Source organism: Heloderma suspectum, chromosome 2 (genome assembly GCF_057233095.1).
Source record: "Heloderma suspectum isolate Gila_16-S chromosome 2, 16-S_ref, whole genome shotgun sequence".
Taxonomy (NCBI): Eukaryota; Metazoa; Chordata; class Lepidosauria; order Squamata; family Helodermatidae; genus Heloderma; species Heloderma suspectum.
The window spans coordinates 367869842-367897652 of record NC_139459.1 but is presented as its reverse complement, the minus strand read 5'-3'; the positions used below and the strand labels follow the sequence as shown (position 1 = coordinate 367897652).

General features: G+C 46.6%; 1 protein-coding gene across 7 annotated transcripts; it reads right to left on the bottom strand.

Annotated features, from left to right (window-relative positions):
* Window positions 1-54: 54 nt before the first annotated feature.
* On the bottom strand, window positions 55-27385 carry LOC146355943 (uncharacterized). Of its 7 annotated transcripts, XM_084830897.1 has the most exons (8): window positions 27295-27385; window positions 17203-17717; window positions 16871-17009; window positions 16473-16543; window positions 15909-16035; window positions 7860-9044; window positions 5417-5487; window positions 55-2711 (listed from the first exon to the last, which is right to left on the bottom strand). In XM_084830897.1, the coding sequence occupies exons 2-6, from the start codon at window positions 17614-17616 to the stop codon at window positions 8011-8013; spliced, it is 1785 nt and encodes a 594-aa protein (XP_084687023.1). In that variant the 5' UTR covers window positions 17617-17717; window positions 27295-27385; the 3' UTR covers window positions 55-2711; window positions 5417-5487; window positions 7860-8010. The 7 variants fall into 7 exon arrangements, with proteins under 7 accessions (XP_084687023.1, XP_084687019.1, XP_084687025.1 ...); XM_084830893.1 differs by having other exon boundaries at window positions 5417-9044; XM_084830899.1 differs by having other exon boundaries at window positions 5417-9041.
* Window positions 27386-27811: the final 426 nt, after the last annotated feature.

Below are 27811 nucleotides of genomic sequence, written 5' to 3'. Positions count from 1 at the left end.
AATGCACAAGGCAGGGAGTGGGGGTCTCACCTCATCCCACCCAGGAGGCACTGATGCAGCTCACAGTATGCTCCAAGTCGTCTTTCCTCTGGAGGAAGAAGGGGACACAGTGGGGCCTTTGTGGGGGAAAGTGTTGAGTGTAAATATAATTTTACACTCAACACAGTTACTTCATAAATAAGTGCTCATAGACTACATTTTAAACATTTATTAACATGAAGTGTATTTGAGTATACAAAGAAACTGATACTATATTTGCTGACAAAGGTTATAACAGGAAGAGAAAACAAGGCAAGACGCAGTGCGCACACGACCAAGACAGATTTCTGCCAGCAGAGATTGCTAAGAACGTAAGACATGCCCTGCTGGATCAGGCCAAGGGTCCATCTGCTCTAGCATTCTGTTCACACAGTGGCCCACCAGCTGTTGACAGGAATCCCACAAGCAGGACAGGAATGCAACAGCACCCTCTCGCCCATCTTCCCCAGCAGCTGGGGTTCACAGGCTTACTGCCTCTGATACTGGAGGCAGCATAGAGACATCTCCCACACGGGAGCAAACCCCCCCCCCCAATATCTCCCCTTTACTTTTACAAGTTTACACTGGCGCTTCTCCGTGTGTGTGTCCCCCCCCCCCGCCTTTTAACACTCTCCCCAGTCTCCAGCTATTCCAGAAAGGCGAGATATTAACTCCCCCCAACTTTCCCTGGCTCCTTTTTGGAGCCCTTTCCACTGCAGTTACTGCAGCTCCCTGACGGTTCTTTAAAAAAAAAAAAAGAGCCCTGAGAGGGCAGCTACAGGATAGTCAAAATGGGGTCCCACTGGGGAGGGGGCGGATGAAAGCACCACTGGTGCCAGCACCCATTTGCTCCGTCTTCTCTTCTGCCACCCTCTAACGGCTTTTTTATAATGCCAGGAATATCTGCACATTTTGGGGGACTGGCAAGTAAATGGAAGGGAGGTGCATGCAAATTTAAGGGCTGGGAAGTTAATGGAGGTGAAATTTGTCCAGATTTAAGGGCTGGGAAGTTGATGGAGGTGAAATTTGTCCAGATTTAAGGGCTGGGAAGTTAATGGAGGTGAAATTTGTCCAGATTTAAGGGCTGGGAAGTTAATGGAGGTGAAATTTGTGCACCTGCAGTAATGGAGCAGTTCATGCAGGTGCGGAAATTTCCTGTCCATGTACTTCCAAGCCCTGAAATTTGTGCACATTTTGACTCCATTTACTTTTGTTGTTGTTGTTCAGTCGTGTCCGACTCTTCGTGACCCCATGGACCATAGCACGCCAGGCCTTCCTGTCCTGCGCTCTCTCCTGGAGCATGCTCAAGTTCATATTCATTGCATCGGTGATGCTATCTAGCCATCTCAACCTCTGCCGTCCCCTTCTCCTTTTGCCTTCAGTCTTTCCCAGCATCAGGGTCTTTTCCAGAGAGTTTTCTCTTCGCATTAGGTGGCCAAAATATTTGAGCTTCAGCTTCAGTATCTGTCCTTCCAATGAGCACTCCGGGTTGACCATGAAATGTGTGCACATTTCTGCCTTTAAAAAAAAACTGTCAGGGGACCACAGTAACCACAGAAGTAATTACTGTGGAAAGGAGGGAGTGTTAATATCTCCCCTTTTAGGAGTACCGGAGACTCAGGAAAGGGCTGAAAGGGTGGGGGACACTGGGAAGTGCCAGTCAAATTCTTATAATTGTGAGGATCTCATTGGCAAGGGGGAGAAACTGTTCCCACCTCCATGGGTGCACCTACTCTGTTGGCTCCCCCTACCCCCCTTGGTACTTCTGAATGGCACTACTGGTTCCCTCCTTCCCTTTAGTATTATTTCTCCCCCATTCCTTCACAACTGCACAAATTAGACTACGCAACCTCATTTTGTCAATTTCCCTGTAGAATACCTTTTCCCCTTGGCTGTTGCCTTTGACAGTGGGAACAGACAAGGAGATTAACCAGTCAAGACTACACAGATGGGACAGCCGTTAAGCGTGCACTACTGGACTTGTGAAATAAATTCAAAATAAATTAAAACAATTTCAACCCTAGTTGTGCATTTTGGGGGCACTGAAAAATTGAAAAAAATGCCAGAGAATGAAAAGGACTAGTGATCAGAGCAACCAGAATTGCACATTTTTGAGACATCAAAAAATAATAATAAAAAAAAACAAGGAAGAAAAAGGAGGTAGTGATTGGATCAGGGAGAAAATATATTTTTGCTGCAAAATCCCCTGGAATGTGTGTGGGACCCAGCTGGAGTAGTAAATGGGAAGGAGAGGGAGAACAACCAAGAGCAAGCCCAATTGTCTGTTGGGCATACCATGGGTTGTGCAGCAAACGACACACACTGTGCAGCTTATTTGCAGGGGTGGCTTAGCGTTATGTGCTAAACCACACAATCAAATGCTTTCTCCCCTTTGTGAATTCGATGATGTTTAGTGAAAGATATCATTTGACAGAAGCTCGTTCCGCACTCCAAGCATTTGTATGGTTTCTGCCCTGCGTGCATTCTGTGATGTCGAGTGAGAGTTATCTTCTGACTAAAGCTCTTTCCACACTCCAAACAATTATATGGTTTCTTCCCGGTATGAGCTGTTTGAGGAAAAGTAAGAATTCCCTTGTCACTGAAGCTCTTTTCACACTCCAAACATTCATGTTTTCTCCCCTGTGTAAGTTCTTTGATGAGAAGTGAGATGTGTCTTCTGACTGAAGCTCTTCCTGCACTCAAAACAAAAATATGGTTTCTCTCTGGTATGAAATCTTTGATGATGAGTAAGATGTTCCAACAAGAAGAAAAGGTGGAAGACAACAGAAGAAGCCAATGTGGCTTCACAAAAAGCTTAGGGATGACCTGAAAACAAAAAAGGACACATATAGGAAGTGGAAAAAAGGCCAAGTAACAAAGGAAGAGTACAGGCAGATAGCACAGAATTGCAGGGATGGCGTCAGGAAGGCTAAAGCTGAGAATGAGCTGAGGTTAGCAAGGGATGTTAAAAACAACAAAAAGGCTTTCTTCAGCTATGTGCATAGTAAAAGGCAGAGGAAAGAAATGGTGGTTCAGCTATTAAATAAGGATGGCAAAATGATAACAGATGACAAAGAAAAGGCAGAAGTGCTCAATTCCTACTTTGGCTCAGTCTTCTCCCAAAAGAGGGTCTATGACCCCCCTGACAAAGGCAAAGTACAGGCTGAAGGGGTAGGATTGCAGCTTGAGATCGACAGGCATATGGTCAAGGAACACCTCATTACTTTGAATGAGTTCAAATCTCCAGGGCCAGATGAACTGCATCCTAGAGTCATAAAGGAACTGGCAGAAGAACTCTCAGAACCGCTGTCTATTCTCTTTGAGAAATCATGGAGGACGGGGGAAGTGCCAGATGACTGGAGGAGGGCTAACGCTGTCCCTATCTTCAAAAAGGGTAAAAAGGAGGAACCTGGGAACTACAGACCAGTCAGTCTGACATCAATCCCTGGGAAAATTCTGGAGCAGATCATAAAGCAATCCATCTGGAAGCACCTTGACAACAATGCCGTGATTACTCAAAGCCAACATGGATTTATCAAAAACAAGTCCTGCCAGACAAATCTGATCTCATTTTTTGATCAAGTAACCTCCCTTGTAGACCGTGGGAATGCTGTAGACATCATATACCTCGACGTCAGCAAAGCTTTCGACACAGTGCCCCATGATATCCTGATGAGCAAACTAGCTCAAAGTGGGCTAGATGAAACAACGATCCGGTGGATCCACAGTTGGCTACAGAATCGGACTCAAAGAGTGCTTATCAATGGGACCTTCTCAAACTGGGGAGAGGTAACGAGTGGGGTACCGCAGGGCTCAGTCCTGGGCCCAGTGCTCTTCAACATTTTTATTAATGACTTGGAGGAGGAGGTGCAGGGAATGCTGATCAAATTTGCAGATGACACAAAATTGGGAGGGATAGCTAATACTTTGGAAGACAGAAACAAAATTCAAAGTGATCTGGATAGACTGGAGTGCTGGGCAGAAAACAACAGAATGGCATTTAATAGGGACAAATGCCAAGTTCTGCACCTAGGAAAAAGAAACCAAATGCACAGTTACAAGATGGGGGATACGTGGCTCAACCACACTACGAGCGAGAAGGATCTTGGAATTGTCGTCGATCACAAGCTGAATATGAGCCAACAATGTGATGTGGCTGCAAAAAAGGCAAATGCTATTTTGGGCTGCATTCATAGAAGCATCGCTTCCAAATCCCGGGAAGTACTAGTTCCCCTCTACTCAGCACTGGTTAGGCCTCATCTGGAGTACTGTGTCCAGTTCTGGGCACCACACTTTAAGAAGGATGCAGACAAGCTGGAGAGGGTTCAAAGGAGGGCAACAAAGATGATCAGGGGACTGGAAACAAAGCCCTATGAAGAGAGACTGAAAGAACTGGGCATGTTTAGCCTTGAGAAGAGAAGACTGAGGGGAGATATGATAGCACTCTTCAAGTACTTGAAAGGTTGTCACAGAGAAGAAGGCCAGGATCTCTTCTTGATCATCCCAGAGTGCAGGACACGGAATAATGGGCTCAAGTTACAGGAAGCCAGATTCCGACTGAACATCAGGAAAAACTTCCTGAGTGTCAGAGCAATACGGCAATGGAACCAATTACCTGGGGAGGTGGTGGGCTCTCCCACACTGGAGGCCTTCAAGACGAGGCTGGACAGCCATCTGTCAGGGATGCTCTGACTTGGATTCCTGCATTGAGCAGGGGGTTGGACTCGATGGCCTTGTAGGCCCCTTCCAACCCTACTATTCTATGATTCTATGATTCTATGATCAGGAAAAACTTCCTGACTGTAAGAGCAATACGGCAATCGAACCAATTACCTGGGGAGGTGGTGGGCTCTCCCACACTGGAGGCCTTCAAGACGAGGCTGGACAGCCATTTGTCAGGGATGCTCTGACTTGGATTTCTGCATTGAGCAGGGGATTGGACTTGATGGCCATGTAGGCCCCTTCCAACCCTACTATTCTATGATTCTATGAAAGGAGGATGTGAGGGAAAAAATGACAGATAGAAATCTAGGGCCATAGAAATAAAGTGAGGTTTTGTTTACATCGAAACCTTGTTTCTGGATCCTCCCGAGAAGAAAATACAAACGTGTTGCTGCTCCATCTTGTGCTGCCGTGACCAAAGGAGGACCTGGAGTCCGTGGCGGTGCAAGGTGCCCCACTGCCCAAGGCGGGGGGATGCCTGCTGCCACTGCCGCCACAACCTAGCAGTCCAACCAGCTGCCTGTGGAAAACCCAGAAATGGGAGGAGTGCAAGAGCACCCTCCCATCCATGATCCCAGCAACTGGTGTACACGGGCATACCACTTCTAATACCGGAGGCAGCATGTAGCCATCAGGACTAATGCAGGTTTACTGGCTTCTGGTATTAACCACTTACTTTTAGTTCAGGAACCACTCTCTGAGACCAAGTGTTTGTCTCTTCTGCCTTTAATTATTTCAAGTAGATCTCTGGAACAGAATTAACACTAATTATACAATGCTGGTACAAGCAGAAAGCAGAACAACAAATCTTCAGGAACAAGACAAAACATGAGGAGCAAAATAGCATAGTAAATAAGGCATCATACCCGTTTTCCCCAATCAAGGAAGTTGTCTTCTGTAAACCGCGGTAAAAAGGGCTTTGACAATATTTGCCAAAGCCCAATAGTTGCCCCTCTGGGGGATAATTATTATTTTAATATATAATTATTTCTTTCATTTCTATACAGCCCAATAGCCAAGGCTCTCTGGGACAGTTCACAACAATTCATTAAAAAATACACAAACTACAACATTATAAACTTCATAATAAAACATTATAATAAAAAGTGGTCTAATTTTTTTTAAGATACAAAGTTTAAAACAAAATTCAGTACACAATTTCAGTAACAGACCTATTCAAGGCAGCAGACAAAAGTGCCCCATCATAAGCCACTAAATGCATGGCAGGAGAGAGCAGTCTGAACCTGGCACCAAAAGACACTTTTGGTGGCACACAGGCCTCAGTGGGGAGATGGTTCCATAACTGAGGGCCACCACTGAAAAGACCCGCTCCCTTGTTGCCACCGTCTGAGCCTCCCTTGGAGGAGGCGCTCGGAGAGAAGCCCCTGATGTTGATCGTAGCATCTGGGTAGGTTCATGTCGGGACAGGTGTTCCATCAGGTACTGTGGTCCCGGGTCATGTAAGGCCTTACAGCTTATAACCAGCACCTTGAATCGGGTTTGGAAACATACAGGCAGCCAATTCAAGGGGGCCAGAATTGGTCTTACATGCTCAGACCACCTGGTCCCAGTTATTAATCTGACTGCCGCATTTTGCACAAGCTGCAGCTTCTGAACAGTCTTCAAGGGCAGCCCCATATAGAGTGCACTGCAGTGTTCTAACTTGGAGATAACCAGAGAATTAGATTATAGAAACCAGGTTATCCCTGTCCACATAGGGTATAGATAATGAATATTTTTCATTCATACACCCAATCCATTCTATCCCAACCAAACGTCCCACATTCCAAAGCAATCCCAAATATCTTGCAGCACAGCTGTTCGTGGAAATCTCAATATAGTGGGAAATGATTTTTCATTCATTCATCGTAGTGCAATTCAAAATCTCTCATGGAATGTAGTCACCCTAGTAACTCAAAAAGCAGCGTAAAGATGGTGAGGGTCCTAGAAGAGGACACACAAACTCCTTCCAGGGACTGATGTAAGCAACAAACAGGGCTGCTGTCAACACACAGAAGGATTCCTCTAGTGTTAGATTAAGACTCAGATGGCAATACAACATGCGGCATCTTTCTTGGTCCCAGGGACTCTGCCCTCCTCATCGGGATTTGGGCCTGAAAGACCGATGGAAAGTGTGGGTGCATGGAAAGTAAGTTGTCAGAAAGCACAATTTGTGACATTGCACAACATCATCTCTGATCACAGGGCATGTCAATTAAGCTATGGGCCTTAGATTCAGTTCTCTGGCTTTGTGGAGCTTGATCCAGCCTGAGAAAGGCTTAACTCTGGTCTTAAATTAGCAGGTTTTTTGGATCAATGAATATATATTGGTTGAAGCTACACAGATCAGAAGCAAAGGCTGCTGCCTTAACAGACATGCCCCGTGATCAGCGAGGATGTTGTGCAATGTCACAAATTGTGCTCGCTTATAACATAGCCCTCCCCACCCCAAATGCACATGCAATTTTCCATATTCTTTCAGGCCCAAATCGATGAGGGGCTCAAGTGCCTGGGAGCAGCAAAGATGCCCCATGTTATCCTGGTCCTGTGTTGCCTTATGAAGCATCTGAGCCTTACTGTCTTGCAGGAGGCATCCTCCATGAGTCAACCCATCCCTGCTCGTTGTGTACATCAGTAGCAGACCTGTACATGAAGTGTTATCTGACCTCATGAAATCACGTTTCAAAACTAAAGGAATAGGCACTGCACACAGAATCCACTAGATTTCCTCTGCAACATCAGATGCATCTGAAAACTGTGGAATGCTGGCAACATTCTAGCTTTAGAATGATTCAGAGCATGCATGACATAACTTTGAGAGCAGTCGCTACCATCAGCTTTAATGGGGCAGGAAAACTGTAATAACTTTGGACCCACTGCTTAGAACGTCACCAAGCCAATGGAAACCTCCCTCCCTTAATTGTTAATGAGCCAACACATTGTTAATGAGCCAACACATGATGGATACATTTTCATTAAAGTTTGGGGAAAATGATCTTTTCTTTTCAAAAACTGGAGAGTGACAATTTCTCCCCTATATTAGGAGTTTGATGCAGAGTGAGATGCTTCTTCTGACTGAAGCTCTTTTCACACTCCAAGCATTCATAATGGATTCTGACCTGTGTGAATTCTTTGATGAGAAGTGAGATAAGTCTTAAGACCAAACGTCTTTCCACACTCCAAACCATGATATGTTTTTTCCCCTGTGTGAAATCTTTCATGATAAGTGAGATGTATCCCCGAGTAAAGCTCTTTTCACACTCCAGGCATTTATCTGGTTTCTCCCGTGTGAGTTCTTTGATGACAACTAAAACGATTCTTCTTACTGAAACTCTTTCCACATTCAAAGCATTTATATGGTTTCTCACCTGTGTGAGTTCTTCGATGACAAGTGAGATTATGATTGCTCCTGAAGCTCTTTCCACACTCCAAACACTGATATGGCTTCTCCCCTGTATGAGTTCTTTGATGACGAGTGAGATGTGCCTTCTTACTGAAGCTTTTTCCACACTCCAAACAATGATATGGTTTCTCCCCTGTGTGAGTTCTTTGATGATGAGTGAGAGTACCTTTATGACTGAACCTCTTTCCACACTCTGAACAAGGTTTCTCCCCTGTGTGAGTTCTTTGATGAGAAGTCAGATATGTCTTCTTACTGAAGTTCTTCCCACACTCGAAACAAACGTACACTTTCTCTCTGGTATGAAATCTTTGATGATGAGTAAGATTTGTCCTTTGACTGTAGCTCTTTCCACACTCTAGGCATTTATATGGTTTCTCCCCTGTGTGAGTTCTTTTATGTCGAGTCAGAGTTATCCTGTGACTGAAGCTCTTTCCACACTCGAAGCAGCGATATGGTTTCTCCCCTGTGTGAGTCCTTTCATGCTGAGTGAGATTTTTTTTCTGACTGAAGCTTTTTGTACATTCCAAGCATTTATATGGTTTCTCCCCTGGGTGAGTTTTTTCCTGCCGAGTGAGATGGATCTTTTGTCCGAAGCTCTTCTCAAACTCCAAGCATTTGTGTGGTTTCTTCAAAATGCGAATTTTGCAATGACCTTTAATGTTTGATTCAGAACTGAAAGTTTTCCTATGCATATGGGACGTATTCTTTTCCCGTCTATTAAGTATTTTTTCTTGAAGTGTGGTGTCATGGTTGCCATTGTCCTGAGAAGCAAAGGAATTCTTCCTTTTATTCCAATTTCCTTCCATTTTCCTTCTCTGCTGTTTCCTATTTTTACATCTGTCTTTCTTTGGTGACTTTCCACATGGTTCTCTCTTATTCTCCACTTCCCACCTGTCTCCTTCTGGAATGAAGACAAGAAATTGGTAAAATCCTGAGTTATCAACAGAATCTAATTAAGCACCCTCAATTAATGTTTTCAATAAAGCGAAGAATTGAGAGTACATATGTAGAATGATCTCAATTCCAATTCAGGGTAAGCCATTTAATATCACAGTGATCCAAATATACGCCCCAACCACAGATGCTGAAGAAGCAGAAGTAGATCAGTTCTATGAGGATCTGCAGCACCTACTGGATAGTGCACCAAAAAGAGATGTTATTTTCTTACAGGAGACTGGAATGCTAAGGTGGGTAGACAAACGACACCTGGCATTACAGGCAAGCCTGGTCTGGGAGAACAAAATGAAGCGGGACATAGGCTGATAGAATTTTGCTATGACAACTCACTGTGCATAACAAACACTCTCTTCCAACAACCTAAGAGACGACTTTATACATGGACTTCACCAGATGGTCGACACCAAAATCAGATTGACTACATCCTCTGTAGCCAAAGGTGGCGGATATCTATGCAGTTGGTAAAAACAAGACCTGGACCTGACTGTAGTTCAGATCACAAACTTCTTATTGCACAATTTAGAATCAGACTCAAGAGAATAGGGAAGACCCACAGATCAGTTAGATATGAGCTCACTAATATTCCTGATGAATATGCAGTGGAGGTGAAGAATAGATTTAAGGGACTAGACTTAGTAGATAGACTCCCGCAAGAACTATGGACAGAAGTTCACAACATTGTTCAGGAGGCGGCAACAAAAAACGTCCCAAAGAAAAAGAAAACCAAGAAGGCAAGATGGCTGTCTGCTGAGACACTGGAAGCAGCCCGAGAAAGAAGGAAAGCAAAAGGCAACAGTGATAGGGGGAGATATGCCCAATTCAATGCAAAATTCCAGAGGTTAGCCAGAAGAGATAAGGAATTATTTTTAAACAAGCAATGTGCGGAAGCGGAAGAAGATAATAGAATAGGAAGGACAAGAGACCTCTTCCAGAAAATTAGAAAGATCAGAGGTAAATTCCAGGCAAAAATGGGTATGATCAAAAACAAAGATGGCAAGGACTTAACAGAAGCAGAAGAGACCAAGAAAAGGTGGCAAGAATATATGGAAGATCTGCATAGGAAGGATAATAATACTGGGGATAGATTTGACGGTGTGGTCAGTGAGTTAGAGCCAGACATCCTGAAGAGTGAGGTTGAATGGGCCTTAAGAAGCATTGCTAATAACAAGGCATAGAATCATAGAATAGTAGGGTTGGAAGGGGCTACAAGGCCATCAAGTCCAACCCCCTGCTCAACGCAGGAATCCAAGTCAGAGCATTCCTGACTGATGGCTGTCCAGCCTCGTCTTCAATGCCTCCAGTGTGGGAGAGCCCACCACCTCCCCAGGCAATTGGTTCCATTGTCGTATTGCTCTTACAGTCAGGAAGATTTTCCTGATGTTCAGCCAGAATCTGGCTTCCTGTCACTTGAGCCCATTATTCCGTGTCCTGCACTCTGGGATGATGGCGAAGAGATCCTGGCCTTCCTCTCTGTGACAACCTTTCAAGTACTTGAAGAATGCTATCATGTCTCCCCTCAGTCCTCCCTTCTCAAGGCTAAACATGCCCAGTTCTTTCACTCTCTCCTTGTAGGGCTTTGTTTCCAGTCCCCTAATCATCTTTGTTGCCCTCCTCTGAACCCTCTCCAGTTTGTCTGCATCCTTCTTAAAGTGTGGTGCCCAGAACTGGACACAGTACTCCAGATGAGGCCTAACCAGTGCTGAGTAGAGGGGAACTAGTACTTCCCGGGATTTGGAAGCTGTGCTTCTATTAATACAGCCCAAAAGAGCATTTGCCTTTTTTGCAGCCACATCACATTGTTGGCTCATATTCAGCTTGTGATCGACAACAATTCCAAGATCCTTCTCGCTTGTAGTGTGGTTGAGCCATGTATCCCCCATCTTGTAACTGCGCATTTGGTTTCTTTTTCCTACATGCAGAACTTGGCATTTGTCCCTATTAAATGTCATTCTGTTGTTTTCTGCCCAGCGCTCCAGTCTATCAAGATCTGGAATTCTGTTTCTGTCTTCCAAAGCATTCGCTATCCCGCCCAATTTTGTGTCATCTGCAAATTTGATCAGCATTCCCTGCACCTCCTCCTCCAAATCATTAATAAAAATGTTGAAAAGCACTGGGCCCAGGACTTAGCCCTGCGGTACCCCACTCATTACCTCTCCCCAGTTTGAGAAGGTCCCATTGATAAGCACACTTTGAGTCAAATTCTGTAGCCAACTGTGGATCCACTAGATCGTTGTTTCATCTAGCCCACTTTGAGCTAGTTTGCTCATCAGGATATCATGGGGCACTGTGTCGAAAGCTTTGTTGAAGTCGAGGTATATGATGTCTACAGCATTCCCACGGTCCACAAGGGAGGTGACTTGATCAAAAAATGAATTCAGATTCGTCTGGCAGGATTTGTTCTTGACAAATCCATGTTGGCTTTGAGTAATTGCTGCATTGTTTTCAAGGTGCTTACAGATGGATTGCTTTATCATCCGCTCCAGAATTTTCCCAGGGATTGATCTCAGACTGACTGGTCTGTAGTTCCCAGGTTCCTCCTTTTTACCCTTTTTGAAGATAGGGACAACGTTAGCCCTCCTCCAGTCATCTGGCACTTCCCCCGTCCTCCATGATTTCTCAAAGAGAATAGACAGTGGTTCTGAGAGTTCTTCTGCCAGTTCCTTTATTACTCTAGGATGCAGTTCATCTGGCCCTGGAGATTTGAACTCATTCAAAGTAATGAGGTGTTCCTTGACCATATGCCTATCGATCTCAAACTGCCATCCTGCCCCTTCAGCCTGTACTTTGCCTTTGCCAGGGGGGTCATACACTCTCTTTTGGGAGAAGACTGAGCCAAAGTAGGAATTGAGCACCTCTGCCTTTTCTTTTTCATCTGTTATCATTTTGCCATCCTTATTTAATAGCTGAACAATCATTTATTTCCTTTGTCTTTTACTATGAACGTAGCTGAAGAAAGCCTTTTTGTTGCTTTTAGCATCCCCCGCTAACCTCAGCTCGTTCACTAATCCACTAAGTCATCTCTGTTGGTTAGGATCAAGTCAAGGATAGCCGATCCTCTAGTTCCTACCTCTACTTTCGGTAGGAGGAAGTTATCCACCACACAAATCAGGCATTTCCTGGAGGGGCCATGTTTTGCAGAATTTGTCTCCCAACAAATATCAGGGAAATATTTGTCCCCCATTATTACTACATCATGCTTCCTTAAAACATTGTCTATTTGCTTTTCAAAAGTTTCATCCTCGACTTCTCCTTGATTGGGTGGCCAGTAGTAGACTCTAACCACCAGGTTCCTTTTATTCTTCGCTCCATTTATTTTGATCCAGATGCTCTTGATGGGGCTACCAAGCTCATCCTCCTGTATTCCTGTGCAGAGATATGTATTTTTCACATACAGTGCAACCCCACCTCCCTTTCTGTTCCTCCTGTTGTTTTTGAACAAGTTATATCCTTCAATTGCTGTATTCCAGCCATTGGGCACTATTAGAGCTGTGCTCTCCGCTGCGGTGCATGAGTCCATTGTTACCCCAACTTTACTTCTCCCTTCCCCATAGGATTCAGTTTAAAGCCCTCCTGATGAAGTACTTCAAGCTGTGGCCAAACACATTCTTCCCAGCCTTTGTGAGGTGCAACCTGTCCCTTGCCAACAGCCCATCTTCCAGGAAGCATAGCCCATGGTCCAAGAATCCAAATCTCTCGCGCCGGCACCACCTTTGTAGCCAGTCATTCATCCGGAGTATTTTTCTTTCCCTTTCTATCCTAACTACTGGAAGGATGGATGAGAAAACTATCTGGGCCCCAAAGTTCTTGAGTTTCCTTCCCAAAGCTACAAAGTCTGACGTGATTTCTTCGTAGCTCTGCTTGGCGGTATCATTTGTTCCAACATGGATGAGAAGGGATACCTCTCAGTGGGTTTTATGAGTGCAGGCAACCTTTCAGTCACATAGCAGGAGACGACTGTATCCCAGCTGAACTGTTTAAAATCTTGCAAGATGATGCTGTCAAGGTGATACATGCCATATGCCAGCAAATTTGGAAAACACAAGGATGGCCACCAGATTGGAAAAAATCAACTTATATTCCCATACCAAAAAAGGGAAACATTAAAGAATGTTCAAACTATCGAACAGTGGCACTTATTTCACATGCCAGTAAGGTAATGCTCAAGATCTTGCAAGGTAGACTCCAGCAATTCATGGAACGAGAATTGCCAGATGGACAAGCTGGGTTTAGAAAAGGCAGAGGAACTAGAGACCAAATTGCCAATATCCAGTGGATAATGGAGAAAGCCAGGGGGTTTCAGAAAAACATCTATTTCTGTTTTATTGACTCTTCTAAACCCTTTGACTGTGTGAATCATAACAAATTGTGGCAAGTTCTTGGTGGGATGGGGATACCAAGTCATCTTGTCTGCCTCCTGAGGAATCTGTATAACGACCAAGTAGCAACAGTAACAGACCACGGATCAACAGACTGGTTTAAGATTGGGAAAGGAGTACGGCAGGGTTGTATACTCTCACCCTACCTATTCAACCTGTACGCAGAACACATCATGCGACATGCTGGGCTTGATGAAGCCAAGGCTGGAGTTAAAATTGCTGGAAGAAACATTAACAATCTCCGATATGCAGATGACACCTCTTTGATGGCTGAAAGCAAGGAGGAGCTGAGGAACCTTATGACGAAGGTGAAAGAAGAAAGTGCAAAAGCTGGGTTGCAGTTAAACCTAAAAAAAAACAAGATTATGGCAACCAGCTTGATTGATAACTGGCAATAGAGGGAGAAAACATGGAGGCAGTGACAAACTTTGTATTTCTAGGCGCAAAGATGACTGCAGACGCTGACTGCAGCCAGGAAATCAGAAGGCGTTTACTTCTTGGGAGGAGAGCAATGACAAATCTTGATAAAATAGTTAAGAGCAGAGACATCACACTGACAACAAAGGTCCACATAGTTAAAGCAATGGTATTCCTCGTTGTAACCTATGGCTGCGAGAGCTGGACCATAAGGAAGGCTGAGCAAAGGAAGATAGATGCTTTTGAACTGTGGTGCTGGAGGAAAATTCTGAGAGTGCCTTGGACTGCAAGAAGATCAAACCAGTCCATACTCTAGGAAACAAAGCCAGACTGCTCACTTGAGGGAATGATATTAAAGGCAAAACTGAAGTACTTTGGCCACATAATGAGAAGACAGGATACCCTGGAGAAGATGCTGATGCTAGGGCAAATGGAAGGCAAAAGGAAGAGGGGCCGACCAAGGGCAAGATGGATGGATGATATTCTGGAGGTGACGGACTCGACCTTGGGGGAACTAGGGGTGGCAACAGCCGACAGGAAGCTCTGGCGTGGGCTGGTCCATGAAGTCACGAAGAGTCGGAAGTGAATGAACGAATAAACAACAACAAGTCATCTCTGAAGTGATCTCCCTGAGATAAGTAAATTACCAGCTCAGGTGCTCAACCCTGAATTTCCTAGACTTTCAGGCATGTTGCAACCATGAATAGCTGCAGGCTCAGCACCTCCGGTAATGAGCACCCATCCCATATCGCACACTTTTACGTTTGAGATGGCTCTGGCAAGGAATTATCTGAGCGCCATTGCTTTCAGCCTGGAACAGTTGTCACCACCTGGGAATCGTCCTGTAACTCTTCCTTGTACGACAGCCTTGGTTATTGGGCAGTATAGAAATGTCGTAAATAAATAAACAACTCCTTTGCAGTATTTTAATAACAGATCTGGCACCCCGTGTGCCTTTGAAGCTTTTCTGGAAACTGGAGAAAAATCCACAGTTGTGTGTCCTCAGTGGGCCGGCTTACTAGAGCGGTTCCAATCGTTGTCTTTCTACTACTATCCCCACTCCACACTACTGAAACCACCTTGGTCTCCTGGCCTATCCACGCTCTGCAGGATTCCACCTGCTCTGAAGAGCATAGCAAACCCCGGAGTTCTGTTGTGCTCAGGCAGAGAGAAGCAGATCTCTTTCCCATCCCTCCACCCCAGCTGAGGAAGATGTAACCTGGGTCTGTATGTGTGAAGAGAGACCGCAATTTGGGAGAAAGAAACTAAAGGGGAAGCAGCTGGGTTTGGGTCCTGTAGACTCGCTGCATTCTGGGGGGCCAGCTGCCTCCCTGGAGACCTCCCTTTCTGGCTTCAGTACAGCGGATGTGTCAGGCTTCTGGGGTTCCATGATGGATCAATTCTGTGTTTGTATTTGTTGCAGCTCTCAGTGTTTCCCGAAGATTTCATGACCAGATGCTCATTAGTGTTTTATGTTGTGATTTTCTAGTATTTGTATTGATGCCTCACCAGTATTAGCTCCAAGTGGATATTTGTTTAATGCAACGGCAGGATTACAAATGTTTTAGTAAAAAAAATAGGCAAGTCCTGGTAGACTGGAAGAAGGGATCTGGAGGTGCTGAAATCTGCAATCGAATCCACATGGCCCCTGCAGGGGAGGCCTTCAACTCTGCCTTGAAAAGGTGCCTGTTCTGGGCCACCTTTCTCTAATCAGTATTCTGCTGCTGGTGGTTTTGGAGATTCTGAGCTGTCTTAACCTGTCTAGTGAACAAACTTGTGGTATGTTTGAGTCCTGTGTCTTTAAGCTGCCATCTTACAATGCTGATTTTCAGACAACTTAAGCTATCTTATTTTCATTTTGAATGCTGCCTTCTGAGGCCTATGTCCTTAAAGGCAGCCTCAAAATATTAAACGTTATATAGGATATGTGGCAAAAAATGGCAATACTCCCTTCCTCATCATGACTGGATCTGGAACCGGGTATTAGAATTAAGCAGGAAGACAGGGAACCTTACCGAGAGATGCCACGATCCCATGGTTCTCCTCCATGATTTGCTTGTGCAGGGCTCTCTGGTCAGGATCCAGCAGTGCCCACTCCTCCTCCGTGAAGCACACAGCAACCTCCTCAAAAGTCACTGGACCCTGGAGGAAAAAAGAAAATGTTTCCAGACGGCTGGTCATTATAATGCAGGACTGAAACCTGCTTGCTGTGAAAACCAGTTGGGGGGGGGGGGAGCAAGAAACGGCTGTGGCCCTATCATAGAATCATGGAATAGTAGGGCTGGAAGGGGCCCACAAGGCCATCGAGTCCAACCCCCTGCTCAATGCAGGAATCCAAGTCAGAGCATAAACCCTCCTGTCCTTCTTGTGAGCGTCCCAAGAGGCATCTGGTTAGGTACTGTGAGAAACAGGACAATGGACTAAATGGGCCTTTGGTCCCATCCAGCAGGACTCTCCTTAGGATCTTAGCTTGGCCAGAAGGAAACAGAGAGATGTGTTCTGGCCCTGGGAGGTGAGCAGGGGACGGAGGCACCCAGACTGCTCCCTTGCCTGTGTTCCCCAGTGATCCTTCCCCCTACCTGATCCGGTTCCACTCCGTCACAATGAAAAAGAGATGGCTGTGTACTTATTGCTGGGGTCATTCCAGTGCCTGTGGGATACAAAGGTGATGGGAAGACAGGTGCACAGAGACTGAGATTACAATCCTAAACTCCTCAGAAGTAAGCGCCTTGAAACACAACAGAACCTACTTCCAAGTCAAATGCATAGAATTGAACTGGAAGTGATGCGAGTCTAAGTACACCTGGCAGTTACAAGATGTCTTATCTTTAATTTGCATTTCAATAGTTTATAGGTGGGTAAAATGCATATTTCCCCATTTGGACTGTTGGCCACAAATCAAACTGTTGGATTCCATGTATAAGGTATAAGGGAGCGAGACCAGGTTGAAATACAGCCACCCCAAATTAATCCTTACCCTGCAAGGCGGCAGGTCTGACACCCTCCTGCCTGAGCCCCCTTTGTGGGGGGCTCTGTCTGGTGTCTGTTGGAGCCTTCTGTGCTGCAGAGAAATCAGGTCCCATTTCTGCAAACAGACTCTGAACCTGAAACAGACTCTGCATGTGAAAGAGCAATGAAGATCCAAGAAGTGGAACAAGGAGAAAGATTAGAAAGGAATGAGGCAAAAATGTTGTAGGGTGGTATGGGACACCTCTCCTTGGGCAATTTCCAGAATGGGTTGGCCAAAGAGCAGAGAGTTTTAGGATATCCCCCCTCACATTCCTGACCCCCTGGATGAAATGCTCTCACCTGCTGCTCTTCCGGCCTCCTGTCCTCTGCCTGGCTCAGGAGGAAGCCTTCTGCCAGGGCCACCGCCTGGGAACTGGTCTCCGCCCCACACTCTCTCACCCAGCTCGCCATCTCCGCTGGCAGGATGGCCAGGAACTGCTCCAGGATCACCAGGTCCAGCATTTGGCTTTTCGTGTGTTGCTGGGGCTTGAGCCACTGATGGGAAAGAGTGTGGAGTTGCTTGCAAACCTCTCGGGGGCCCTTGGTTGCCTCATAGCAGAACTGCCTGAAACGCTGGAGCTGTACATCTGAGCTGACCATGTCCTCACCAATAACCGTCTGGGCCTTTGTTTCCCAGAATACTCCGATCCTCCCAGGCTTCATGGTATCAGAGTCCCTCGGTGCTTCAGTGCCAGCTGAGTCTGTCTCAACCATCTGTCATCTGTGTTCCAGAAAACCTCCAAAGGTTCTGAAGGACCTCTTCCCTCTTCTGTATCGGGGCAAAGATTGCCATAGGAGGCAGTGAGACTAAGGCTCTGTAAAGGTAGGACATGGTTCCGGTAAGCAATTAGCATATTGTGAGTGCAGGAAGAAATGTGCAGGACTCCAGCTAGCAAGCAGGTCCTGTCCCGGAAGGAAAGGCAGCCAAATGCAAAGACTTTAAGAGAACCACAGACTTGGGGAGGGTCGTTCACCTGAGAGGCACTGACCTAGATCTTTCACTTGCTTGAGAGTCTGAAGATCTCTCATCCCCTCCCACCACACAAGTCCCTCACTAACCATTCATCCCATGAAAAGTCCTTCCCCCTCTCGGCCTTCTCCTGAGGTCTTATCTGCTCTTCAAGGAAGCACCTCCGTGACACCCCCTCGCTGTGTCACCTGCTGCCGCCGCCATCTTCTCCCCAAGCCACCCTTAGCATAAACTAACTTCACATCGGTTCAAGTTAAGGCTGACAGTCATTTTAAGGAATCTTTGTTGATTCGTCATATGATTCTTAAAAGGCCAACACAGGATCCTGGGAAGCTGCCCCAGGCCGAGTCAGCCCCTTGGTCCATCTAGCCCAGTACTGGTGGCACTGACAGACAGCAGCTCTCCAGGGTTTCAGGCAGGAATTTTTCCAGCCCTACCTGGAGATACCAGGCATTGAACCAGGGACTTCTGCATGCAAAGCCTCTACTTCTGCCACACAGCCATGGCTCAGACAGGCCCATGTATTAATCAACCAAATTCCTTTATGCACAGAAGACAGAAATTCTGATCAACACATACATTTTCTTTAGTTTAGACAGACTGTGCTAAACATTAAATAATTAAGAAGACCCAAAATATTTCGCTCTGATTTCCTGAGCTGTACTGCCTCAGCAGATGGAGCCTCCATTCCTAAGTAACATAGCTGGGAGCTCCCTCACTGGAACAGAGCAAGCATTCTCACAGGACAGCATCCTCCATCCCAAGAGACCACAGGTTTTGTGCCCCACATTAACTGGGATTCACCGCTTGTGCTCTCTTAAGATTTGCTTTTTCCCTGTTCAGGATTTTAATACCCCTTTTTCGTTCTGTATCGTTCCTCCTCCCCATTTATATATTTATATATTTATTCATTATTATCAGCCTTCAGCTCCTTCTCGAAAGGACTCCCCTCCAGCTGCCTCCAGTGGTGTTCTCCCTGTTACCAGTGCGAATTCCTCCTCACTGAGGTCTTTCTTGCAGCAGGAAGCACCTTCCGCACACACAGGAACATTGCCACCAGGACCTCTAGGCTCAGGTCCAACCCTTTTTACTTTGTCCTCAAGCAGTGGGAACATACTGGCTTGATTATAACCTGTATTATTTCTGTTATTACCCTAACCCTCATGTAGCCAAGAACGGAAGGCGTAAGATTTCATGAAAGAAAGAAACTTTTATTGTTTCCAGCATTAAGATGGTAAACAGCAAGTAAGTAACTTTTACAGCTTCTGTTTGCACATATGCACTTGAATCCTAGTCTTTCTCTGTCTGTCTGCAAATTCTCTTCAATTTAACTCTTCGCAGACCCCATACAAATCCCATCTCCCACAACCTCTCTCTCTCTCTCTCTCTCTCTGATCTATTCCGAGTCTCTGTTCCAAACCCTATCTGACTCACACAGGGACAGCACCAAGCTTATATACCACCCACACTTCACTCCCACCCCTGTCTCACTCACTCACCCAATCATCTCACATATGCAAGTACAGCTGTTTCCCGCCTCCCAGCTGAGCAGAGCAGAGCAGAGGAAGCTGCTCCAGCAGGTCCAGGGACTGCAGAAGCAAGCAAGCTCCCAGACAGCGAGCGACCAGAGTGAGCGAACAGGGGGAGCAAACAGGAGTTGGCCAGGGGAGCTGCAGTGGTTGAAGAGACAAAGGAGACAAAGGAGACAAAGAAGACAGAGGGTAAGCGGTAAGAGGGCTGCAGGAAGCCCAGGGGGCTGCCCTTTATCCTTCTGAGCAGCTGTGAGCTCACCAGGTGCTTCTGAGAGCTCCAACTGAATTGGGTGTGTGTGGCTTGAGTACTCCCAGCAGCTGAGTGGGCGGGAAGCTCCAGTCTGTTTCCCGCCTCCCAGCTGAACAGAGCAGAGCAGAGCAGAGCAGAGCAAGCTGCTCCACAGACTACAGAAGCAAGCAAGCTCCCAGAGAGCAAGCGACCAGAGTGAGCGGACAGGGAGAGCCAACAGGAGTTGGCCAGGGGAGTTAGGTAGGGGAGGTCAAGGGGGAGGCCCCTAACACATTTTTTTCTTTTTTTAACAAACTTTTTTTTTTCATTTATTTGTCTTGTAACACACACTTCCACAACAGTGGGACTCTGCTTTTAACGTCTAGTGAGTTAGCAAGCACAGGCTAGTCTAGAACAATCACAAAGCTAGACGCAAAAAGGGAAAAGAGGCTATGGAAGGACAAAACTCTCCAGCGGTGGTGACCTGCAAGGCCTGTGCCATGTTTGTTTTCTTGCCTGAGAACAACATGGCCTACACCTGTAACAAGTGCGAGTTGATCACACTGCTGGAAGAAAATGTAAGTGGACTGGAGCGGCGACTGTCGACCCTCCGAGGAATAAGAGACCATGAAGAGTTCTTGGACAGAATGGGGGAACTACAGCAGCAAAGGGAAGACCGGAAGCTTTAATGAGTCTTTAATGAGCTTCCGTCATGCATTAAAAACGTGGCTGTTCAGGCAGGCATTTGGGGTGGGTTAGGGTATTTTAGAAAATGTTTTTATTGTAGAATTTTATTGTTTTAAACTGTTTTTATTCTATGTTGTACATCACCCAGAGTGGCTGGGTGACCAGCCAGATGGGCGATTAATAAATGTAATAATAAATAAATAAATAAGCTTGAAGAGCAACAGCAAGATGAGGCAGTGGGAAATGCTGAGGTGAAGAAAAATGGAGTAGAGGATACTCCTTGGAAAAAGGTGACAGTTTGGAGAAGAAGAACTAGACGCCACTCTGCACCAGTAGAAGCAGTGGAGCTGTGGAATCGATTCCAGGTACTTGCGGATGAGATTGGAGGACAGCCTGCAGAGGAAGAATCACAAGGGAACCCACATGAGAGTGAGCAAGAGGCTGAAGGTCAGTCAAACAGAGGCGATGAAGCCCAGGCCTACAACAAGAAGAAGAGAAGAGTGGTAGTAGTGGGAGACTCCTTGCTGAGTGGGATCGAGACCCAAGTATGTCGCGAAGACCCATGGACTCGCCAGGTATGTTGTCTGCCGGGAGAATGGAGTAGAGATATACGCATACACAAGCACACTGCATGTACACACCACACACACACATATATATGAGATGTGCGCTTAGACTCGTATATGCAAATCTGTTATGGGCCTGTGCCCCCGATCTTTTAAGAACCTAGCAACACCCCTGCTTGGCTCAATATTACTACAAGAGAGAAGGATCTTGGAATTGTTCTAGATCACAAGCGGAATACGAGCCAACAATGTGATGTGGCTGCAAAAAAGGCAAATGCTCTTTTGGGCTGCATTAATAGAAGCATAGCTTCCAAATCCCGGGAGGTACCAGTTCCCCTCTATTCAGCACTGGTTAGGCCTCATCTGGAGTACTGTGTCCAGTTCTGGGCATCACACTTTAAGAAGGATGCAGACAAACTGGAGAGGGTTCAGAGGAGGGCAACAAAGATGATCAGGGGACTGGAAACAAAGAAGAATGTTCTTTGAAGAACCTATGAAGAGAGACTGAAAGAACTGGGCATGTTTAGCCTTGAGAAGAGAAGACTGAGGGGGGATAGGATAGCACTCTTCAAGTACTTGAAAGGTTGTCACAGAGAAGAAGGCCAGGATCTCTTCTTGATCATCCCAGAGTGCAGGTCATGGAATAATGGGCTCAAGTGACAGGAAGCCAGATTCTGGCTGCGCAATATGACAATGGAACCAATTATCTAGGGAGGTGGTGGGCTCTCCCTCACTGGAGGAGGTAAAGATGAGGCTGGACAGACACCTGTCAGGGATGCTCTGACTTAGATTCCTGCATTGTGCAGGGGGTTGGACTCGATGGCCCTGTAGGCCCCTTCCAACCCTACTATTCTGTGATTCTATTCTATGAGTCAAGGAGATAAACTGGCTCCGCGCAGCAGCGCCCTCGACATCCTCCCTCCCGCTCGCCACATCGAAGGCGCCGCCTGGGATGCTGAACGGAGGACGAGCGCAGCTCCCTGGCGTTGTGGGCGGCCCAAGCGGATCAGCTGCGCGGGGCGCCTCCCTAGGGGGCGGAGGCCCAGCTCCAGCCGGGACGCTCCTTCAGACCCCCCCGGGTTGAAGTAGGGCATCCCCCCCGCACGGCTCCCCTCCCCTGCAGCCCAGCCCCCTTCACCCCAGGGCGCCAGGCGGGGGGTCTCACCTGCCCCCAGCCAGGAGGCTCCGAAGCCGCACCGGAGGACGCGCCAAGTCCGCCCCCCTCTGCCGGGGGAAGGCGGGGCAGGAAGCGCCTTTCGGGGGGAGGCGCCCCCTGCCCTCCAGGAATCTCCTCCCTCCCTCCCACCCAGCCCTCGGGGGGCCACGCGGCGAGACCCTGCCTCTGCGCGCGGGACCAGGGCGCATCCCGCGGGGCACCGCGCTGCTTCGGCGGCGGCTTCCCCTCTCTGCTCGGGGCGTCGTTTCTGCTCGCCGGGCGCGGCTGCTCCGTCAGCAGGGCGAGTTTCGCTTTCGCTGGCAAAACAGCCCCCCGTCCTGGCCAGGAGGCTCACAAGGCCTCGGGAGCGCCACGTGCCCGCTCGCAAGCCCGGCCCGCGCAGCCCTGCGCGGCTGCCCCGGCAAGCGTGTGCAGCAGCCTTCTGCAGGCCTCCCGTCACGGCTGAGCGGCGCCCTGTCGCGGGGGCCGCTGTGTTCCGGGCTTGGCGTGGGGCTCAGCTTGACGTTTCTACGCGGCCGTTATCGGGCGCTGCATTTTTACCTTTCAACCTGGCTTGCGGTTTTCGTGTGGACTACCTGGGAGGACATTTTGCCATGAAAGGCAGTGTAGATACATACTTAATTTATGTATGGGACTTTAGAAAAAAAATCCCAATCTAAGCAAAAAGTTAAAGGCTTTTAGTGTCCCTTTCACTTCCCTGAAATTAACTTGCGTTACCTCCTTAACTCTTGAAAAGGTGCTTAATATTGGATGGCTTGTATCCAAAGTATGATTATTATACTCACTTCAGAGTCTTAAAATTGGGGCTGGGGCGGGAAAGCCTTCAGGCAAGACAGCTTCAGTATGCCACCCCTCAGAATGGGCTGACCTGCTTCCAACATCTCTACACTTTTGCCCTCACCACCTGGGCCCTCAGACTGGGCCTAAACAGCAAGAAGAACTAAAAAGGGTAGGGCCTGATAGGGTGTGGCCTCAACAGTTGCCTGACAATGGCAACTTCTGATTTTACTATTGTTCTGCAGTGAAACTGAATCCAAACATTGGTGGAAGAGCTAATGGCTATCAGAGGTGGTGATGCAGGGCAGGTGGGACTGTGTCCCCTAGACGGGGTCTCCCTCCACCCCTGAAAGAGGAGGGCCCCCGTTCCCACTCTTGCTCCTGGGAATCAGGTGGCGGCAGCATCATGGAGTCCCTTTTCCCCCACCAGGTGCCTCTGATATGGCTAGAACTTCTGGAGGACTGAGATCTGGCCTCCATCGTCCCTGCTCAAAGAAGTTCCACATCGGATTATTAAAAGGCCTTTGATGCAGGGCTGCCTGTAAATATGTTCCAGAATTGTATGACTCAGCGGGATGAATTATCCAGACAGCAGAGGACAGTACAGTTAACTGAGTGAGATGGGACGGAGATCTGCTGGGCATTTGTAATAGTTGTATGCACTTGCTTGTTTTGAGTTATTAAGAAATTTCTCCCTAGAGGGTCTCAGGAGGAAGGAGGAAGAAGGAAGGAAGAGAGAGAAAGGGGGAAAGGAGGATGTGAGGGAAAAAAATGACAGATATAAATCATGGATCACTGCCTTGTTGTGGTGAAGGGGCTTGCGTAACTCAGTGAAGCCATAAGCTATGCCGTGCAGGGCCAGAGGTGGTCAAACATGAGATGGCAAGATTGAACATGGACATCTTGGGAATCAGCGAACTAAAATGGGCAAGCATGGGCAAATTTAATTCAGGTGACCATTGTTATCTACCACTGTGGGCAAGAATGCCTTAGACGAAATGGAGTAGCACTCGTAGTCAACAACAGGGTGGGAAAAGCAGTACTGGGGTACAAACTCAAAAACGATAGAATGATCTCAGTACGAATCCAAGGCAAACCATTCAACATCACAGTAATTCAAGTCTATGCCCCAACCACTGAGGCCAAAGAAGCGGAAAATGATCGGTTCTATGAAGACCTACACCTTCTAGAACTAACACCAAAAAAAGATGTCCTCCTCATCATAGGGGATTGGAATGCTAAAGTAGGAAGTCAAGAAATCACCGGGATAACAGGCAAGCATGGCCTTGGTGTACAAAATGAAGCAAGACAAAGGCTAATAGAGTTTTGCCAAGAGAACACGCTGATCATAGCAAACACTTTTCCAACAGCACAAGAGGTAACTCTTGTCCTAGATCCTAAAAGATGATGCTGTTAAAGTGCTGCACTCAATATGCCAACAAATTTGGAACACTCAACAATGGCCACAAGACTGGAAAAGGTCAGTTTACATTCCAATTCCAAAGAAGGGCAATGCCAAAGAGTGTTCAAACTACCTTACAGTTGTGCTCATTTCACATGCCAGAAAGGTGATGCTCAAAATCCTACAAGCTAGGCTTCAGCAGTATGTGAACCGAGAACTACTGGAAGTACAAGCTGGGTTTCGAAGAGGCAGAGGAACTACAGATCAAATCGCCAACATTCGCTGGATCATGGAGGAAGCAAGAGAATTCCAGAAAAAGTCTATTTCTGCTTCATTAACCACGCTAAAGCCTTTGATTGTGTGGATCACAACAAACTGTGGCAAATTCTTAAAGAGATGGGAGTACCAGAACACCTTACCTGTCTCCTGAGAAACCTGTACGAGGGTCAAGAAGCAACAGTAAGAACCGGACATGGAACCAATTGGTTCAAAATTGGGAAAGGAGTACAACAAGGCTGTATATTGTCGCCCTGCTTATTTAATTTATATGCAGAGTACATCATGAGAAATGCCGGGTTGGATGAATCACAGGTCGGAATTAAGATTGCCAGGAGAATTAACAACCTCAGATACGCAGACGATACCACCCTAATGGCAGAAAGCGAAAAGGATCTAAAGAGCCTCTTGTTGAGGGTGAAAGAGGAGAGTGCAAAAGCTGGTTTGAAACTCAACATTAAAAAAACGAAGATCATGGCATCTGGCCCCATGACTTCCTAGCATATAGAAGGGGAAGAAATGGCAGCAGTGACAGATCTTATTTTCTTGGGCTCCAAGATCACTGCAGACAGTGACTGTAGCCATGAAATTAAGAGACGCTTGCTCCTGGGGAGGAAAGCTATGGCAAACCTAGACAGCACAGTAAGAAGCAGAGACATCACCTTGCCAACAAAGGTCCGTCTAATCAAAGCTATGGTTTTCCCCGTAGCAACGTATGGCTGTGAGAGCTGGAATATAAGGAAGGCTGTGCGCCGAATAATTGATGCTTTCAAACTGTGGTGCTGGAGAAGACTCTTACAAGTCCCCTGGTCTGCAAGGAGGTCAAATCAGTCAATCCTAAAGGAAATCAACCCTGACTGCGCATTGGAAGGACAGGTACTGAAGCTCAAATATTTTGGCCACCTAATGCGAAGAGAAAATTCCCTGGAAAAGACCCTGATGCTGGGAAAGATTGAAGGCAAAAGGAGAAGGGGATGGCAGAGGATGAGATGGCTGGATAGCATCACCGATGCAATGAATATGGACTTGAGCACACTCCGGGAGAGAGCGCAGGACAGGAAGGCCTGGCGTGCTATGGTCCATGGGGTCACAAAGAGTCGGACACGACTGAACAACAACAACAACAAGAAATCTAGGGCCTTAGAAATAAAGTCAGGTTTTGTTTACATCGAAACCTTGTTTCTGGATCCTCCTGAGAAGAAAATACAAATGTGTTGCTGCTCCATCTTGTGCTGCTGTGACCAAAGGAGGGACCTGGAGTCTGTGGCGGTGCAAGGTGTCCCACTGTCCGAGGCGGGGGGATGCCTGCTGCCACTGCCGCCACAACCTAGCAGCAGCAGCAGCACCCTCCACCTCCTCTCCAGCACTCTGCTCACACTCTGTCCAACCAGCTGCCCGTGGAAAACCCAGAAATGGGAGGAGTGCAAGAGCACCCTCCCACCCATGATCCCAGCAACTGGTGTACACGGGCATACCACCTCTAATACCGGAGGCAGCATGTAGCCATCAGGACTAATGCAGGTTTACTGGCTTCTGGTATTTAGTTCAGGAACCACTCTCTGAGACCAAGTGTTTGTCTCTTCTGCCTTTAATTATTTCAAGTAGATCTCTGGAACAGAATTAACACTATTTATACAATGCTGGTACAAGCAGAAAGCAGAACAACAGATCTCCAGGAACAAGACAAAACATGAGGAGCAAAATAGCATAGTAAATAAGGCATCATACCCATTTTCCCCAATCAAGGAAAGAGATTAAGTTGTCTCAGGGAGAACTGAAATCATGATTACTGGTGTGCCTTTTGGACATACTAAGCATTTTGATGCATATTCATCTGCTTACGTACATTCAGATTTTATGTTTTCTCTTAAAACAATAGAAATATCAACAAATTACTAAACCTACTCTAAAAAGTTGTATCTCCTAGTCTGAAAACCAGAGTTTTAGCTACAAAAAACATGTCCATGAAACTAAATCCGTGACCATTGTAACACACAATTGATATGTCAATAACAAATGAATCAGTTGTCTCAGAATGCATATATTTGCGTTTTTGCCTGGGAGACCTAATGTGTCCCATTTCAAACATACCTCCCTGGGTTGATAACATTCCCAGTTCATGGCTGTTATTTCTCGTGACATAAAACTATTGTGACCTGCTTGATTTAAACTGTTTTTGATCTTGTTTCTTTTATTTTTTTTAATTATAAAATATGCTTCACAACATAACCTCATATAGGTGCAGTGAAAGTTGTTCCACCATGAATTCAAACAATGCCTCTCCAGAATTTACATTTTGCATTCGGAGAACATTTTCCCCTAGAGTTCTTAGTACCATTTGCTATGAAAGGAAACGACTTAATACATTTGTCACAAGTTTCAATCCCTCTTGTTCTCATTTTATGCGTTAATTTCTCTGAGACTGCCAACACCCACACCTGTTGCATCCACTTCCCAGTTTTCCAGTGAGCTCATTACTCCAAGCACACGCCCACAACCTCAGCCACGTGGCACTCAGTGCAATACACGTGATAGCCCCCACTCTGCTACTGCCTTTCCACCTTCAGAAGCATTTTAAAAATTGCTCTTATTGGTTTTGTTTACCTGGAGGGAGATACTAGGAAAAACTAATTGTTTCCTAGGATAAGGTGGGGAATGTATTAATATTTGCTGATATTTATAGTTGTTTATTTACACTCAGGATGAGAAGGGTGGAAAGAGTTGACTGCCCTGGCCTCCTCGCCTTGCTGCTAGCCCCGCACGGTGCTTAACTCACCCGGGTGCCGACGCTTTGTCACGGGGGCTCCTCGCGTTCGGAAAGCTGGCTCGCTCGCAAGCCTGCCTTTTCACACAGCTCTGGCTAGCTCGGCCAACTGCTGATGCAGCCAATCTGATTAGGGGGCCCTGTTTGAAAAGCAAGGAAGGCGCTGAACTATGGTGTGCACTAGCTTTCAGTGCGTGGGAACGTAGGTCAATCGAGCCCCGTGGGAATGGAGATTTTCTATGTAGGAAGAAAGACAACAGTCAATGGGTCATTGGAGGGGACAATGGAAAACGGGTAGGTGATTTGGGAAGGCGTGCACATCAGGTGCCCCTGGGGATGCAAGGGGCTGAGGTGCTGACACTGGATGTCTGATTTAGGAAGGAATGTGGTTTGCAAAGGCCTAGTCCTTTTTGTCTGTTTTTTAAAGTTAAATGATAAGGCGACCTCTCAAACTTGGGACGAGTCTATTTCTGAGCTCTGAGATCTAAAAGCTGAGCCTAAGTCAAGCCCAAACTGAAGCTACCCTCCA

Bases quoted from the DNA above. Each gene is read 5' to 3' on its own strand.
- LOC146355943 (XM_084830893.1), bottom strand. From the start codon at position 17,616: ATGGTTGAGACAGACTCAGCTGGCACTGAAGCACCGAGGGACTCTGAT. The intron at 16,544-16,870 runs GTAAGGATTAAT...TGTATCCCACAG, and splicing joins CAGACCTGCCGCCTTGCAGG to GCACTGGAATGACCCCAGCA. The intron at 9,045-15,908 runs GTAAGGTTCCCT...TCTTCATTCCAG, and splicing joins TGGGATCGTGGCATCTCTCG to AAGGAGACAGGTGGGAAGTG.